Source organism: Mustela putorius, unplaced genomic scaffold (genome assembly GCF_011764305.1).
Source record: "Mustela putorius furo isolate JIRA1106 unplaced genomic scaffold, ASM1176430v1.1 tig00000145_pilon_pilon_pilon, whole genome shotgun sequence".
NCBI classification, from domain to species: Eukaryota; Metazoa; Chordata; class Mammalia; order Carnivora; family Mustelidae; genus Mustela; species Mustela putorius.
The window spans coordinates 37,843,135-37,861,621 of NW_025421294.1; the positions used below are offsets into that span (position 1 = coordinate 37,843,135).

The 18,487-nt window shown below is 37.0% G+C and overlaps 1 protein-coding gene across 7 annotated transcripts in view; it reads left to right on the top strand.

Moving 5' to 3' along the window:
- Positions 1-18,487, top strand: part of FBXW11 (F-box and WD repeat domain containing 11) — a 121,191-nt gene that overhangs the window by 66,538 nt on the left and 36,166 nt on the right. For 5 of the 7 annotated variants that reach the window (XM_004737608.3, XM_004737604.3, XM_004737607.3 and 2 more), the window contains 2 exons: positions 12,013-12,075; positions 15,096-15,321. In XM_004737608.3, coding sequence (XP_004737665.1) covers positions 12,025-12,075; positions 15,096-15,321 — 277 coding nt within the window. In that variant the 5' untranslated portion in view covers positions 12,013-12,024. The remainder of the gene's footprint in view (positions 1-12,012; positions 12,076-15,095; positions 15,322-18,487) is intronic. The other 2 variants (XM_045075610.1, XM_004737609.3) reach the window with 1 other exon arrangement.

Here is an 18,487-nt window from a genome sequence, read left to right on the forward strand (position 1 = left end):
CATTTAGATCTGCAATCTATCTAGAATGGGTTTTTTTCCCCCTTGGGAAGAAAGTAGGGCCTTGGTTTTCAGTCAGTTGAAGTCCTAATGTGGGATCTGAGTTTGGATGCTATTTTGTTCTGTTGATCAGTTTTTCTGCCTTTGTCTCTACGTAGCACTGTCTTAGGTACAACAGCTATATAATAGATCTTGATATCTCATAGTGTAAATTCTCAGGTTAGTCCTTCCAGGTTGCCTTGTTTTGTTTTGTTTTTTTAATATTTCCATATGAATTTTAAAATCAGCGCAATTTTTGGGAGGGGGAAAATGTCTGCTGGGATTTTGATTGGCATTGTGTTGAATTCATCATCTCTTAGTCTTTGAAGTTTTTGATGGGTTTAGTTCTCTTCAGTTTTCTTTAAACAGTATAATCTCTAACTGGTGTTCAGTTAGTGGTAGCTACTATTCTTATAAATGTAATTCATTGCTTTTTAATTTCTTCAGGTAGGTTTTATGTTTGAATCTTAGATTAACTTACCAAGTTATACTTAAACACAATAATATAAGAAATGACTGTGATGCATTGTGGTATTTCTCTAGCTTTGGCTGACATCACTGATAGATGCTTTTATGTTTTAAAAAAAATGATTAATAGTGGAAGCAAAAAAGGAAAAATATTTTTCTGGTTTATATCCCCTGCACTGACACTGAGCAGTGATATGTTGTAGGTGCTTTTGTACATGTTTTTTCTGTTCCTACAATGTAGTGTTATTCCTTCCCTTTAAAAGAGGAAACTGAATGTGAGAGAGAGAAGTCAAGTAACTTACAGGAAGTCAGATAGTTTGTCATTGTCAGAGTGCGGAGTGTGCAGTGGGGGCACTGAGTCTCTACAGGCCTGCTCATTACGCTTCAGCTGACTGACTCCCTCTGTGGTGCCACGACTCCTTGTCTTTTGACCATTCTATTGACTTCTTTGAAAGCACCTTCTTTTTCTGGCTTCCCTTAGTGAATATGAAACATTTGACAAGTTTTACTTTTGTAGTTCTCTTTGAAGTATTAATAATAATTAATAATGCACCAGGAAGCATGGAAGTGCCCATTTGCCACTCCTCTGTTCGCTTTCTTAGGGAGAATCCAGCAGACTTGTATCCTTCTGTTGGACCTTTTTAAACAGTCAAATACTTAATGATATCTTCTTTTATCTAGGTAAATGAATACTTAAAGGGTGATAGGATGACTGCTTTTCTGAAAGTAGATCTTTGTTTCTTTACCACTTTTTATGAGGACCAGGAATTGTGTTGCATGGTTTTTACCCCCCTACGTTTTGAGTCTTTGGTCACTACAGACAATTTGGAAAATATGGGAAAGGAGTAAGCAGAAACAAGGTTACTATTTTTGTCATTACAATTAGTAGGAAGAATATAATAACTTTAGCAGAGATTTATTGTACTTCTGTACTTCAGTCGTGTGCGAGGAATTATCCTAACTGGAAAGAACACAGAGTGAATAACACAGCCCAACATTTCTGCCCTTCGGAGGTAAAATTTGACCAAGGGAGCCCTTATAAGTGCCAGGATTGGCTTCTCCTTTAAATTTTAAGTTTTCTCACTCCCTCTGTCAGGGAGGCCTGTTTCCACTTCAGTTTTCTGGATGAGGAAGCAGGCATACAGAGGTCAAAGGACATGCAGCAGGATCTGACTCCTGCCTCAACATTCAGGAACTAGTTTCTGTTCCCTTAGCGTTCAGCATATGTATCTGGGGTCTTAGCATGGAGTTTTTACTTTCTTACATTTAATTTTAAAAATCACTGTTCCTTATTATTAAAAAGAAATGTGTCTTTTAAGCAAATAGAAAATAAAATACACAGATAATATTGTTAGCATTTCCATACCTTTTCTAGATATTGTTCTAAATAAATATAAATTTTATTCATAAGGATGGAACCATACAGACATTATTTTGAAGCCCCCCCCCTTTAAATTTAAAATATACTTTAGACCTTCTTTCATGTCATGTTCTTCTAAGTTAGTTTTCCCTTATCTTTAGACAGGTGAGTATAACTTTCACAGTTTCTGACATATCTGCATAACATTTTTTTCTTTTATGTGCTGCACATGTTTAAAAAATCCTTCTTCTAAAGAATTAGAAAAGAGGACCGTATCACTGCATGACTGAAAAATCAAAGGCATTTGCTGAGACTATATGAAATTTTAGCCAGATACTGTTTGTTATAGTACACTGAACAGGGGGCCAGCTCCTTCTGTTCAAAACAGACAATTGAAAGTATTAATGAGATGTAAAAATACCTTTTGGTATAATTAGAAGAATCAGAAGAAAGCTAAAAAGGTGGTAACTTCTGTGGTAAGGGATTCATTGTACTTTAATACCTTAACCAGGGGTTTTCAGTGCTTTTAAGTATTTTCACAGCAAGAAGTAAAATTTACGTTTAGAACAGTAAAAAATTTACATTCAGATCTAGTATATGTGAGCATGTGTTTATGTGTAATTTATATGTATGTACACGTATACCTATTTATATATATGTTTTATATATATGTATTTGTGTGTATACAACATAACATATACTCCTAAGTCACCCCAATGTATGCTGTATTACCTTGTGAAATTTAAGACAATGGGGGAGGGTGCCTGGGTAGCTCAGTCAGTTGAGTGTCTAATGCATGATTTTGGCTCAGGTTATGATCTTGGGGTCATGAGTTCCAGTTCTGTGTCGGGATTCTGTGCTTTACTTGACTGCTTAACAGGGAGTCTGCTTGAGATTCTCTCTCTCCCCCTTCTCCCCCTGCCACTCATACTCATGCTCTCCTTGCTCTCAACTAAATAAATAAATAAATCCTTAGGAAAAAAAGAAATCTTAAGACAGCATGGATTGTAGGAAATGCCATTATTTTATGTAGCGTTCAGAAAAAATCCTATCTTTTTAATTCAAAGATGCCGTTGATTATAAGAAATATCTCAGTTTCAGAGATTAAAATGAAAAAAGTGAAAAAATGTATGTTAGAATTGATAAAAGAGAGGATGTACATTGTGTTCTATTTCATTTTTTTAAAATGCTGGTTATCCATTAAATTGATACTATAAACCACAACAGGTTGCAAACTGCAATTTGAAAACATAATGAATCCTGACTCCTCTACTTTTCATAAAGATTAGTATGCATGAATTTTAGATGTAGGTGTAAAAAGGTAAAGTAAAAACTTCTAGGCTACTACTATATGGGAGAATATGACTTTAGGAGAAGAGATATTTCTTAAGCAGGATATAGAAATCACAAATTATAATAAAAGAAACAATGAATAAATTACACTTAATTAAAATTACTTCTCTTTATCGAAAAACACCATTGAAAGAATGAAAAGTTAAACCTCAGATAAAGAGAAGACCTTTGCAATAAACATCTTTGAAAAGGACTGATTCTAGAATATACAAAGAATTTCTAGATATCAGTAAGAAAAGACTGGTTAAAAAAAGTCAAAAGCTTTCTTAAAAATTTTATTTATTTATTTGATAGAGAGAGAGAGAGCACAAGTAGGCAGAGCGGCAAGCAGAGGCAGAAGGAGAAGCCGGCTTTCTGCTGAGCCGGGAACCCGATGTGGGGCTCGATCCCAGGACCCCGGGATCATGACCTGAGTCAAAGGCAGAAGCTTCACCAGCTGAGCCACCCAGGCCCCCATAGTTAAAAGGTTTTTTAAAAAAACTTGTATTTGCTTTTATTTTATGCCATATTTATTCCTGGGCCACAAGTTTTTGTTTCTTCAGTTTATTTTTGGGATATCTTTTTTTTTTTTCTTTTTTAAGATTTATTTATTTGACAGAGAGAGAGAGAGAGAGAGAGAGAGATCACAAGCAGAGAGGCAGAGAGAGAGGGGGAGGCAGGCTCCCTGCTGAGCAGAGAGCCCAATGTGGGACTTGATCCCAGGACCCTGAGATCATGACCTGAGCTGAAGACAGAGGCTTAATCCACTGAGCAACCCAGGTGCCCCTTCTCTGCAACCTACCTCTTCTGATTTAGGAACAGTTCGCTTGTTTTCAATAAAAATCACCTCAATGTGGCAGGGTCTGTTCACGTGTGGATTAATCTGGCCGTGAGCTCTGTAAGTTCTGTGCCACATCTTGGGGGCTTTGTTTACCTGGATGTGCTCAGTGACCAGAGAATGTACATCTAAACCCTTTAGTTCAGCATTGCTCTCTGCATTTTTAAGCATATGTGATAAAAATTCAGTACTCTTTTGGGCCACCAGCCCTGTATCTAGCCCCCCACTGTTTGGCCTGGACATGCCTAATAACTCTTTGCTACCACGGTAGCAATGGAGTGGCACGCATTGTTTCTGTCAAGTTCATCCTTCCACTACCTTGTGGCTTTTTGGTGGATATGCGTACTTTTGATGGCCTTAGCAGTTTCACAGGTCTTTTTAAAGTGAATATGAAGATTTGAATCTCTTGATTTGCAGCTCTTGATTTGCATGGTTTTGTGGGGTTTTCTGGGTAACGTGAATAATGAACCATTTTCAAAGATCAGCTTAGGCCACTTACAGAAATACCTGGTTCAAAACTTTAAAGTGTCACTTTACAAAAGAAGGTACCCAAATGATTGATAAATTTGGGAAAAGGTGTTCAACATTATTAGTCATCAGGCAAAGATATTGAGCCACAGAGAGATACTACTAAACACCCAGCAGAGTGTTAAATTAAGCAATGACAACAACAAACAAAAAAAACCCCAAACCAAGCAAAAAAGTACACTCCATACCTGGTTAAAGAACAGCTAGAACTCACATACACCACTGGTGGGAGTGATTATTAGATAGAATTACTTCGAAAAACTTGGTAGTATAAATACTACCCTGGTGTAGACCCAATAGAAATACATACCCATCTACACCAGCAGATATGGCAGAATTATTTTAAATGCCAAAAGTAGAAGTTTTCATTAGCAGTAAAATGAATAAATAACTTTTGAATTAATATATAGCAGTTTTTGAAAAAGAATGAACTGCCGCTGAATTTAAAAACCTCAAATCATAATAAAAGAAGCCAGACTCAAAGAGTATATATGATATGAATCTGTTTATATAAGTTCAAAAATGAATCTATGACTCTGCTGATATTAAAAAGATAGTGGTTAAAAAAGAAAGATAGTGGTTACCTTTAGGCATTAATGGCTGAGAGGTAATAGGAGGGAAGTGATAGGAGGGAAGTATTTGAGGCCCTGGTGATGTTCTTTATGTTGGTCTGAGTACTAGTTACACATGAGAATTAAGCCCTTTATTATATTATACTTCAGTATGAACTTTTAAAAAAGAATTAAAAATTTCTCTTGTGTTTTTAAGTGATATTCTCTTGTTGGACATTTACATTGTTTTCTGTTTTTCCATGTTATAAATTGTTGTAGCTACTATTTTATATACGTCTCCCAATTCCTTAGGATAAATTGCTGTAAGTTCAATTATGTCCAGTGTTACGCAGTACCTTTTGAAGTTATATATTGATAAATGGTCTCTGAAATGTAACAATTTATAATCCTACCAGAGAGCCCAATTCCTGTACAGTATATGGTAATAAAAGTTACTAACTTTAGTAGGTGAGAAATTGCATCTCTTTTTTGTTGTTGTATATGTTCATTTTTAATGGCCATTTAAATTTCTAGTTTAGAAGTATCTGTACTTACTCTTTGCTTATTTGGCTATTAAGAACTTCGTTTTGGTTTTCCCATTTATTAGAAATCTGTGTATAGTAAGTTATTTATCATACATTGTAATATGCCCCCAGTGTATTTGTTTTTAAACTTCATTGGTTATGATTACGATTATTGATTAGTTTGAATTTTAATGTAATTAAGCCTACATTTATTTCTGTGTTTGATATCCTGTTTAGACAGCCTTTCCTGTGTTCCATGAATTTAAAAAAAAAAAAGCTCCTGTATGCTTGCTTTTAGGAGTTTTAGGGTTATAGTTTTTCACATTTGATTCTTTATATCTATAGTATGTATATTGGAATGTAATATGAGGTAGCATTTTAGCTTTTATTTTTAATACTTTTTTTTTTAAGTTATCCCTTTCTCAGCAATTCAAAGCTCAAACTTTATCATATACAAATTTGTAAGTATAAATGAGTCTGTTTTTGGACTTTCTGTTTTGTTTCATTGATATTGGCTTTGCCAATTAAAGTACAACACTGCTTTAATTATTGTAGATTAAAAAATATTTTTAGTATCTAAAATTTAGTATCTAAAATTTTTAGTATCTAAAAGAGCATTTTCCTCTTTTAAAAAATAATTGGTGGTGAAGAAAGGAAGAAAAATTTTATCCTGTATTCATTTTTCCGGATACTTCAGTGTGATCTTGTTATGTGAGGTCAGTAATGGCAAATACCTACTTAGACATTTGAATGGAACTGTAGGTTAAATAAAATGATGTAGCAGTGATTTCTCACAACCTCCCAATGAATTTGTATTTTTAATTCTTATTTTAATTATATTGTAGAAATAAAACAATTGGTTTGTTCCTGTATTTTGGTATTTGTGTGGAGGGACAGGAAGGTTTTTGTTTGAGCTATATTTGACGATGGTGAGGTGTTGTTTTAAAAAGTCATGTATGCATAGATGTATTCGTGGCTCTCTTCCTTCTGAATTACAGGATTAGTATGAGAGAAGGGACTGCTTTTTTGGACAAGCTTGTCTCTTCTTTTTCCAAATGAATATTTCTGCCTCTTCAGTGATCTCATTTCCTAGCAATGTGTTGGTAAGATTTAGGTTTAAGGGTGCAGCATCTAATGCCAGAATAAGGGCCTGGGTGGAATTAACAATAACAACACAAACGTGTTTGCATTGTTTGCACCAGTCATTGTTCTGTTTATCTTTGGAATTTCAGGTACATAGTAACTGGTAAACTATATTTTGACGTTTCTGCTTGCCTGATTTTAAATATACAATAATCTGTTCCTGATTTCTAACCGAAATTTCAGATTTCATCTGTGGCCCAGGATGCTCTATCAGTTTTGGTATTTTTTGTTGTTTTCTTTAACGTCCCGTGGAAAGTCAGGTGTTTGATTATTTTTGTTTGGTCTTTGTGATTTGTCTCAAAGACAAAAAGGTGTTTTAAACTAAAAAAAAAAAAAAAAAAAAAAAAAAATGTAACTTTTTTCCTTGATGTATTTTGTGGAATTTTATATTCAGTATGTAAAAGTTTGCCTTAAGTTCTTCATAAATTATGCCTTTTAGAGATTATTTTTTAAAAGATTTTTATTTATTTATTTATTTGACAGAAAGAGAGAGATCACGCGAGCGCGCCGCATGCACACAAGCAGGCAGAGTGGCAGGCAGAGGCAGAGAAAAGTAGGCTCCTTGCTGAGCAAGGGGCCCCATGCGGTACTTGATCCCAGGACCCTAGGATCATGACCTGAGCCGAAGGCAGCTGCTTAACCGACTGAGCCACCAAGGTGTCCCGCCTTTTAGAGATTTTAAAAAACTTATTGTCACTCAGTCATCTGACTTGAATATTGTTCTCCTTAATTGTTCTCCTTGTACAATTAAGATTGTTGCTTTCCTTTAATTTGAATTTTCCTGTACTGTGTTTGCTCATTCCTTTTATTTACCCGTTGTGATTTTTGTTATGCTAACCGTTGTGGGCAGGAGAATGCCCAGATTCAATTTCATTTTATTAAAATTTCCTGGTTGCAGGCCATTATATTAATTTCATAGGCTACAACCAGCAGTTGGAAGACAATGGAAAGTACATGGATTTCTGAGTAGAACAGACCTAGATCTGAGTCCTGCATCTCTCGTATACTGTGTGACTCAATCACTTACTTAATTCTCTGTTCTTCAGTTTTTTACTGTAAAATTGCAACATATACATTCATATTTTTTCTGAACATTAAAAGACAATGAATGAAACAAGCCTAGGTTAGAAACCTAATAAAGTGAGGTAGGAACATTTTGCATTATGTAACTGTCATTCTTAATGTCTTAAATCCCCAAATTTTAAAACAGTAGAGAAAACGGCAGAATGTTCCTGTGTTTTCCAGATCCTTTGTAGGGTTTTTTTTTTGTTTTTGTTTGTTTGTTTGTTTGTTTGTTTTGGTTCCTCTCAAGAGTAAAGATTCTTTTTGTGCGAAAATCTTACAATGTATAAGCATTTCTCATCAGGAAACTCATAAGGTAGAGTTTGCAGCTTTTTTAAAGTAGGAAATTTATTCCTCTTACATAACTCTTGAAGTAGAGGATTTTCCAAGTGAAATATATTCTGTGTTAGTTGGTGGCACCTACTGGCAAAGATATATCACTGCTTAGAGCTTTTTGTACCTGTACACAGACTCACCTCATGTAGTAAGTAGTCTGGGAAGGATGGTGGGGAAGAGGAGAGGAATATATTCTGTTTACCAAAGTGGTCATTTCCTTTGTCTCCCAGAAGCACTGGTCCAGTGAAGTGGGAAGGAGGAGGATTAGGCCACGTATTGCCTTAGTCCAGTGTTTGCCAATATGTGCTGAGCTATTGTTAAAATCAGGTATTATTATGAAAGGGAGGTGTCCATGTCCAACAAACTTGGGAAAGCTAGGTTAAACTATCTTAACCTGACTGGTACTTATGAGACATTTCTGAGCCTTTAGTGTCTTAATGAAATGAAGTGTATTTTAACCTTGGCGTGGGGGAGAGCCAGGTGTGTTTGTAGAGTATGCGTTTGTCAAACTTTATTAGACCCTGGGGTCCTTTTTTGTATGAGCATCGAGATAGCACCTGAAATGACCAATAGTCATTTCAGTCACGTCAATAGTCCTGGCTGCTTCTTCCTAGATTGTGTCTTTCTTTGGCAGTGGTATCAGGATACGAAGGTCTGCATTTTTATTTACATGTAATGCTGCTTGGTAGTTGCAGGAAGAAAGAGATGATGATGAGAAGGGTAGGAAGTGAATAAGTCAGGTTGGTATTTCAAAGAACTTTCCTTTCCCAGAAGTGTTGGAGAATTAACGAGGGTTTCAGCTTTCAGATTGGCTTAACTCGGTTTCATCAGAGTGTGGATGTAGGAAAACACCTTCCTTTTCTTTTGGCAGACTCATTGTTTTTCTTACCTCACCCTTGAATCTGTGACCTTGTGTTTGTTTTAATCTTCAAGGAGTGAAAGTTCAAGTGCTTCAGAGAAATTGTGGCTCTTAAAAGAGAATTTTCTATTCGTGACATCCCTCCTATTCTCACAGTCCCATGTTGTAGGCTGAGAAAGATGGGAATAGGAGAGGAATACATTATACCTAGCAAAAGTGGGTATTGCCTTGATCTCTCAGAAATATTTGTCCAGTAAAGTGGGAGGAGGAAGGGACTATGCCATGTTAATGTCCTAGTCTAATGTTTGCCAGTATGTGCCGAACTATTATTAAGAGATGTAAAAGGGGATATCCAGGTCCAACAAACTTGGAAAAGCTGGATTAAACTAATTTAGCAGGTATAATTACAGGACATTACAGAGCCTTTAGTATCTTAATGAGATAGCTTGTGACTGTGTGTGTGAGGGGATGGGGAAGGGAGAGGAAAACAAAGGGGGCAAGCTTGAGAGGAGAGAGCGTGTACAGGAGCATACAGCATTTGTCAGACTTGATGACTACACCCTGCGATCCTTTTCACTGTGAGCATCTCTTGTGTCGCCGGGAATCGTCTTTGGAAATGATCCTCTAATCAGTGTAGCTTGAGAGCAGCATCTTCCCTTTGGCATCTTCTGAAGGCGATATAAAAGACATCACAAAGATATGTACGATGAGGGAGCTATTCCAGCCACCCTAAGGCTTTATTAAATACAATCTTATTAAAATTGTATATCTTTATTCACTTTTATCAGACCTTAAGAGAATAGTAGCCATTTTTATCAGAAGGGTTGTTTCTTTCTCAGCTGCTTAAACAGGCACCATTTCTCTGTTTTGGAATGAATGAAAGGAAGAATCAATTAAACTGTAAAGAAGGTTGTTCCTTGTGTAGTCCGTGGGGACTTCTTATTTGCTCCCTGAGTGAGGAAGATATTTGGGTAGCTTAGGTCAGAATAATAGTTCTGGTGGCTTCAGATTCCTGTATAACAAAAGTTTTTAGTTTAAAATACTATATTTATGCAACCTTCATACGTGTTCTGGGGTGCCTGAAGACAGGGGCAGGGACTTCCCATCTCTCTTCTACTTTATATACTTCACTTATCGTGTTTCCAGTAATGCTTTCTTCTTGTCACTCTCTTAGAACCCAGGACATTGTGACCTTGCAAAGATGGCTTTGTGACTACCAGTCGGACCCAGAAGATATGTACTGAGTCACTGTTCCCCTTTATTTACTCTGCTGCCAGCTTTATTAATCCCAGGTCCTTGTAGATAGCAGTAAACGGGAAATTACACGGAGAGAGAAATAGTACTTTTGTTTTTCTATTCTCCATTGTCTTCTTCCCATTCAAGATCATTTATCTCTCTGCACTCTAGACCTGTTTTGGCCCCTTGGACACATGGCTGTCCTCTCAAGCTCATAGTTGGCTTTCTCATACAGGGACCCTGGGTCTTCTCCTCCTCTCCCCAATTGTAGACCCTGGGACTGTGGGGCTCTTAAGATTTTATTGAGGGAGCCAGTGGATTTTCTCTATATGCAGCCATCTGGAGCTATTCTTTCAAAGTCTGAGGTTATGAAAGTATGAGAGGATAACAGTTGGGGGAAAGTAGTATCTTCAGAGCAAGGCGTGAACTGATTTTTTGGGATTCCAGTTACACACCAAGCACTGTGCTGGGGAGTCTCACTCCTCACAACACTTTTATATGATTTGTATTTGTCCGTGGGAAAAACAGCTTGCTCATGATTGATGAGCAACACACTGATGAGTGACCAGATTGTAATTTCAACTTCTCTCTGGTTTCAAGGCCTTTGACTTTTGTAGTACATCATACTGTGTCCCTCATCAGAGCTAGCTGTGTGTGACCTACCGAACACTAGTGTTCAGCAGTGTTTCTTCTGTCATTTACCCACATTGGGTTTTCAAACAAATTGTTTGAGAATACTGTGTGGGTTTTATGACTTGAAGAAAATAAAGGAAAAATAGGGAAATTTGGGGAGATAGGCTTATTCCCAAGGCAATAAACAGAATCTTGTAAACATTGATAACTTTTTTAACAGGTCTGCAGGATCCCTTTGAATACTACTATGGAATGCTATAAAGTTTTTACCTTAATCTTAGAATTTTAGGCTTGGAAGGAATCTTAGAGGGACGTAAATTGTTATCCCTTTCAGAGCACAACTCTTCCACTTTCCCCTCTCATTAAGTTTCCATTTAGCTATTAGGTAGGAGCTTCAAAAGGGAAAATCCAATCATGTATAATCTCTAGTTAATGGGCATCTATTGAGCGACTAGGTCACAGAAAGAATAATTACACAGTGCCTCTTTGTGCAGGAAACACAAAAATCAAAAGCTAATGCATTCTCAAGGCAAGCCAGATTGTTACTGGCTACCAGCATCCTCCTCTTCAGGGAAAAAGTTGGGGCACACACCATGCTTGCTAAGGGAGATTGAAAAGCTGGTCCAGAAAAACAAGGTTATCAAGGGAGGAAAGAGAAAAGGAGAGAGGGCTTCTGGCAGTCCTAATTGCCAATGATGGTTGGGATGGTTTTCTGAATAGCAGACATTCTAGTAAATGTTTTGAGCAATCATCAAGAACTTATTGAGTCTCTGGGGCTTCTTGCCACATAAGTTAAAAAAATAATAGCAGACGACTGAGGTAGAGTCTCAGCCCCAGCCCCGTAATTCAGCCTGTTTTCTAAGCATGCCCAACCTTCATAAATAAAGACTTCATGCTTCCTTTTGTCCAGTCACTAACTGTCCTGATTTATGACAGATGAGCACAACCCTCTTGACCTAAAACGGCGTGTGTTAGTCACAAGCCAAACAGCTCTTGGGTTTGTGTCGGTACATTCTAGTTTGGGATTTCAAAATTATATTTTGGTGTAGTTATTTAGGATTTGCAAAACTTGGCATAATTCAAATAACCTGTTTTTCCCCCCTTAGAACACTTCAGTTATGGAGGATCAAAATGAAGATGAGTCCCCAAAGAAAAATACCCTTTGGCAGGTAGGAATGACGCGGCACAGATAAGGTAGCAGTTGACTTACTGTAGATAAGACGCTCCCTCCACTCCTGTTCACAATAAAAACAGGTGCCAAGCATTTTCCTTTGTTCATTTTTACTAATTTTGGAATCCACCCTATTTATTTTCTGTTCTTTTGGGAAAGAAGTGTCATTACGAATAGTAAAGAGTTTTGGAGTTATTACAAAGATTCTGAAGTGTCTGTAGCCTAAGATACTCAGTTTATTGCCACGGGCTAAGCCGAAGATGGTGTCCTTTTTCACCAGAATAGTACCGTGCCATACCAGTATATGCTTTGGTGACTTAGTCTTGCTACCCTCACCTTTCTCCCCCATTTCTTGTTAGTTTGCCCTTTTCTTTTAAACTCCCTTTTCTTCCCTTCTGACTCTGTTTTAGTCTACCCGGTCTCCTCCCAATCTCCCAGGGATGTGTGTGTGTGTGTGTGTGTGTGTGTGTGTGTGTTGTGTGTGTGTTTTGCCAGGGGCGGGGGGTGTGCCAATGGGATATAAAGTTTCATGATTTGATCCTTTCATCAACCATTATGGTACAAATAACTTTTCCTTTCATAAAGATACTTCAAAGGCAAAACAAACCTGAATATGAAGAGAATAAAATAAAATATTCTCTGGGTTCATTTTATTTGAAACAAAAGGAGTAAATAAGTTAGTAAGAATAAAGTATGCCAACAAATTTAAGATGAAATGAAACAAAGTAAAGCAGTGCCAGGAAGATGCTTCTGGTCCCAGCAGGTGGTTAGAAGTAGAAATGTAAAATGTGCTGTAGAATTCTGCATTTGCCACTCTTTGGGGGAACTGTGTGCAGACTGACTTCTGTTCCTCTTTCACATTTGGTATTTTCCGATAGGATTCTCTTCATTTACTATTGATTTTTCAACTCACAGTGGCTCTGAACACTTGGCTTTTGGTTTTTCTTTAATAAGTTCTTTCAGTCAACTAGTTAACGGTATGCTAGTGCTGTAGGGAAGCTAGGTGGTTAGGAACCCTTCTGTCGATGAAATAATAACCCTTTTGCTTATCAAATGAGATAACCTTTTGCTTATCAAAAGTGAAAGTATTTTTTAAATTATATAGCAGTACACAAATGCAAGTTGTTACCATTACATCTAACCTGTTATGAAAGCAATTATTTTGGCAAGTTATAAAGAACAAGATATAGAAAGAAAAGAGGAAGCTCTTTTTCTCCAGATTAGGTACTTTCAGCATTTTTGTGCATATCCTTTACTCTGTCTTTGTGTGCTCTCCTTCACACAAATAACTAATTATAATGCTATATAAAATTTTGCATCTTTCTTTTTGTTCCTTAACATTGTTTCCTAAACATGTTTTCTTGTTACTAAAATCTTACTTTATAAATCTAATTTTAATGGCTATATTATAGTCCTCTGTGTAGATGCATTATTATTTGCTTTAACCATTTGCCTGTAGTTGGGCAGTTATTTCTAATTTTTCTGTTATAACGTTATGGTGAACACCCTTATACTTTAAAGTAGCAAAAATGCTCCTTATACCAACAGATATTCACCACAGTGAGGAATTTTCAATTTTTCTGACTGTTTTGAATGTTGAGTTTTAAGGTCTGTTAGAGAGAGGTCTTATTACAAGCAGCATCAACAATTGCTGTTCAGTGCTGCCCTCTGGTGGTACCCAGTGTCAGTGAGCTGACACTCACCCAAATGACAAGGGAAAAAAACATTCCTAGAGAAGGAAGGTGATAAGATAAATGGGGTGGGAGCTGAATGCTTTCCGACTGTGTAACTCTAAATGTGGACATAAAAACTTGCTTCACGCAGGTATGATGTATAAGATTTTTATAAAGCTCTTGGTTCTTCCTGTGTAAAACTTCTGTGATAAGCTCCTAATAGAATTAATGCATGTTCATAATATAACTCTTAAGTTCCCAAAATTCTCTTCTCTGCTAGTCTTTTTAGTATTACACATGAAGGGGCTATCAAACGAGTGATGGGCAGATAGCTTGGCAAATGTTTGACCAAGGCATGGAGGTAATTTTGTTTTTAAGCAGGGATGTTACAGAGTCCTACAGCATCAGTGGCAGTTGTGGCTTCAGTCTAGGGATTCTGATTTTGGGAGGGGGGAGCTGTTGTCAGATGCAATGTATGTAGTTTTCATTTGTAGAACAATATGCTGGTTTTACGCAAGGACCATGTAGATTTGATGAGAAATACACAGTTAGTGTAGGAGTTTCTAAGGATCATTTCAGGAATATGTATGTGGTTTGCTCTGGGTCACTTCTGGAGTAGGTGATCAAAAAAGGGAGTGAAAGTCTAAATTTTTTTTGCCAGCATTTTAGTAGCCCTGGAAACAATTTGGAGATGGATTCAGTTTTTAGACTGAATTGCTTTCAGGTTTCTTCATTAGATAGACCAGTGGTTTTCAAAGAGTGGTCTCTAAAGTGTGTTCTCTGGACCAGCAGCATCAGTACCACTTGGGAACTTGTTAGCAATGCAGATTCTCAGGCTGCATTCCAGACCTGTAGAATGAAGACATCTGTGGTGGAGCCAGACAGTCTGTGAGTTAGGAAGCCCTCTTGTTACTCTGATGCACACAGGTGTGAGACCATTGGCATAGATGAATATAGCATTGACTTTGGTCTTTGGGGAAGTAAAACAAACAATCCTTGCTTCTTGGTCAAGTCGAGCAAGTTTTTTAAGATGGTCATCTCCAGTGTGAGTTATCTAATAGCCACATGTTTTTTGAATAAGCTTTGGAGAATGATGACATGAGACACCATTTAGCTGTTAAATAGCTGTAAATTTGACATTTACTTTAGAGACTAATTTGAGGACACAGGCCCTGAAGACATTTTAAATTACTTCATGAATTAATGAAGGAATGAGTTTGGCTTTAAGGTATAACTAGCATTTTAAGATTAAATGCACAGGGTAAGAAATGTTTCTGATGAAATATTAATTAGATTTCTTTTCCTTATCAAACTAATTAATTTTTTCTTTATTTTTCTAAAATAGATAAGTAATGGAACATCATCTGTGATCGTCTCCAGAAAGAGGCCATCAGAAGGAAACTATCAAAAAGAAAAAGACTTGTGTATTAAATATTTTGACCAGTGGTCTGAATCAGATCAAGTGGAATTTGTGGAACACCTTATTTCACGAATGTGTCATTATCAGCATGGACATATTAACTCTTACCTGAAGCCCATGCTGCAGCGGGACTTTATCACCGCTTTACCAGGTAACTGTCCTTGTGTTTTAAAAGGCTGAGCAGTGGAAGAATGTCCAGCCCAAGGGCCTAGGTGGAGCTGAGTCGGTATTTATAAAATGAATGAATGAGTACAGTGTGATTACAGTGTGAGTTTCTTTGGGATCCATACTGTATTTTAATATATGGCACTTGAAAAGGAGTTGCAGTGTAGCATCTCTATAGGAAGTGTAGGCGGTTTCTGCAATTAATGTGTTGGTCTTTGGTCATATTATTGTTTTATTTAATGAGTTAATGCTATGTGGTTAGTTTCAATGTAGTCTATATATACTCTGTATTTTGCTTTTATAAGTAATTTAAAAAATACATGAGGCAATTTATCCTACAGTGTTTGTGTTTAAGAAATGTCCTAAAGTTTAGGATGATCCTTTGTACTTGAAGTGACATTTAGGATAGGGAATGGCAAAAATGTATGGGAAAAACTGATGGCACGTCTTTATCACATCTTTTGAAATCTATTTCTGCATCTTCTCCCTCACTGTTTCTCCCTCTCTCCCTCTCTCTTTTTCCCTATCTTCCCCACACCCACATATTCCTGGATAAGTTTACTTTGATTTAAAAAAAAAAAAAAGACTATATTTTTTGGAGTAGTTTTAGGTTTATAGTAAGATTGGACGGAAAATACAGAGAATTCCCATATTTTCCATATCTTCACCCCAGCCCCCTATCACCATCCCATCCAGTCTCCCCAGTATTAACATCCCATCCAGAGTGGCTCATTTGTTATATAACACATAGGCCTATATTGACACATCATCATCGGCCAAAGCCCATACATTACATTAGGGTTCCCTCTTGGTGTTTTACATTCTGTGGGTTTGGGCAAATATGTAATGACATGTATCTATCATTATGATTCCTATAGAATAGTTTCACTGCTTTAAAATCCTCTGTGCTCTCCCTATTCCATCTCCCTTTGATTTTTTATTTTTCATTAATTCTCTCTTTTGTCTCTATTTATCCCTCCTCCTCCTCTTTCAATTTTAGATGTAAATTTGGCTAGGTAAGATAGATTTCACTTCTGAAGAGAATGGTAGCCAAAATGTTTTCTTCTAATATGGTCAGTGTAGTCTAGAGGGTACAACTGCTCTGCCAGGGTGGACCTAGAAAAATGGCCAGGGATCAGACAGTGCCATTGCCACCAGCCCTAACCTGTTACATCTTCTGGACAGCTCTTTAAGGAGTAGCTCTGCCCTTAGCCTATCTGTGATTGACCGTGCATCAGGACTTCATATTCTAAGGATTTCCACAACAAATAGGACCTGGGCTCAGGTCTCAGGGCAGCTTCGAATTTCTAATCTTTCTTCTAAAACGTGTTAGTTTACTTTCTACACTGGGAGTGTTTAAGGATATTTGAGAGTTAGCTTAGAAAATTTTGACTTTCCTGTTGTTTTTATGCTGAAATGTAGCATTGTTTGCCCCATTTCATGCATTAAAATTTCTAGAAAAGAAAACAAGAATCCTCTCTTTCTAGAATTGTATAGTCTTTAATTGCTAAGAGGGATCTCAGCCATCACTTAATCCTCTTTTTTTTTTTTTTAAAGATTTTATTTATTTATTTGACAGAGATTACAAGTAGGCAAGAGAGGCAGCAGGGAGAGAGAGGAGGAAGCAGACTCTCTGCAGAGCCGAGAGCCCGATGTGGGGCTCGATCCCAGGACCCTGGGATCATGACCTGAGCCGAAGGCAGAGGCTTTAACCCACTGAGCCACCCAGGCACCCCAGTCCTTTCTCATTGTATAGACTGGAAATCCCACAATCAGAGAAACTGCATGAGATGGCAAAGATCATACGTCTTGGTTATTGTGTTGATTATGTGGGTCATGGTGGGGGCTGGTTCAAAAGTTAGTGCAAAGGCTAAAATCATTGTAGTTAAGATTATTCTGGAAAATCCCTTAAATTGGCCCTAAGTATAGAATACATGTTTACAGCCCAGTTCAGTAATAATTACTTTTACGTAGGAGAGAGAGAAACAGATAATGGTTTTAACTGTATGAGAGGGAAGGAGGGTGAGGGGGTCAGGGAGAGGGAATTACAGGCGGGTGTAAGTAAGGTGAGCGAGCCTGTGGTGCGGTGTCCCTGGTGTGTGCGGTGCCAGGACTTACAGCCCTTGTGGCAGCCAAGCCTTTTTGGATTCACATTGCATCTCACATCAAGAAAAGATAGGGCAGTTTTTAAAGTGGATGATTGTATTTGTTCTTCAACAATGCTTTTAACTAAATGAAGTTATGCCTTCATTTTTCTCAGGAAAATCTGTTGTTTCTTTCTTTCTTTTCTTTTCTCTCTTTTTAAAAAATTTTTTATTTTTTTGCTTTCTACTGTTTGGGTTTTATTTTATTTTTTTGCCTGTAATTTGCTTCTCAGACATCTTAGAGTCCCAGCTCACCTTATATGTTTACAGAATATCCACCAGGTGGCACTGTTGAAGTTCTCTTGCTTTGCAGAGTGTAGTTCAGAGGCAACCCCTTTTCTTGGGGAGTATACGGTCTTGGACGAGAGACAGAACAGATGAACATGTGTTATGTATATAAATATGGTTAGTATAATTGCATACAATTCAGTTTTCATTACAGCGAATTTTAAGGCATTGTCCATATCTCTGTTAAAGTAGAATTTTGTGGTATTGAATATTACATGAAATGAATGGACCATTGGCTGGGACATGGAAATATTTTTGTTAAAACGCTATTTGTTTTAACAGGATTTGATCTGAACATATATACATATGTCAGGATATATCATACATATGAATCTAATAGCTGGGGACAAGCTGGCCTAGTTGATTGTGTTCGTGTCGAGTAGACTTGGATTAAAACTGGCGTTGGTTCCTTAACACAGACCCTGCTTTAAGAGTATTAGGGAAGAAACAGGTCTATGTGTATGTTCATACATAAATTTAATAATGTGTGGAGCAACTTACTAATCACTATTCTAATTTGGTGTTTAACTTTTATTGTAGATGATCTTGAGTTTGAAGTTTTACTCTGTTGAAATTGTCAATCTAAGACTTTTTTTGATTGTAGAATCCATTAATTCTATAAAAGTTGTCTATAGTTCTCGCTTTTAAATGCTTACTGTGAATATCATACCTGTCAGTATAAAGAAAATGGAAAATGTTTGTGGTCTCTGGCTCCTTTTG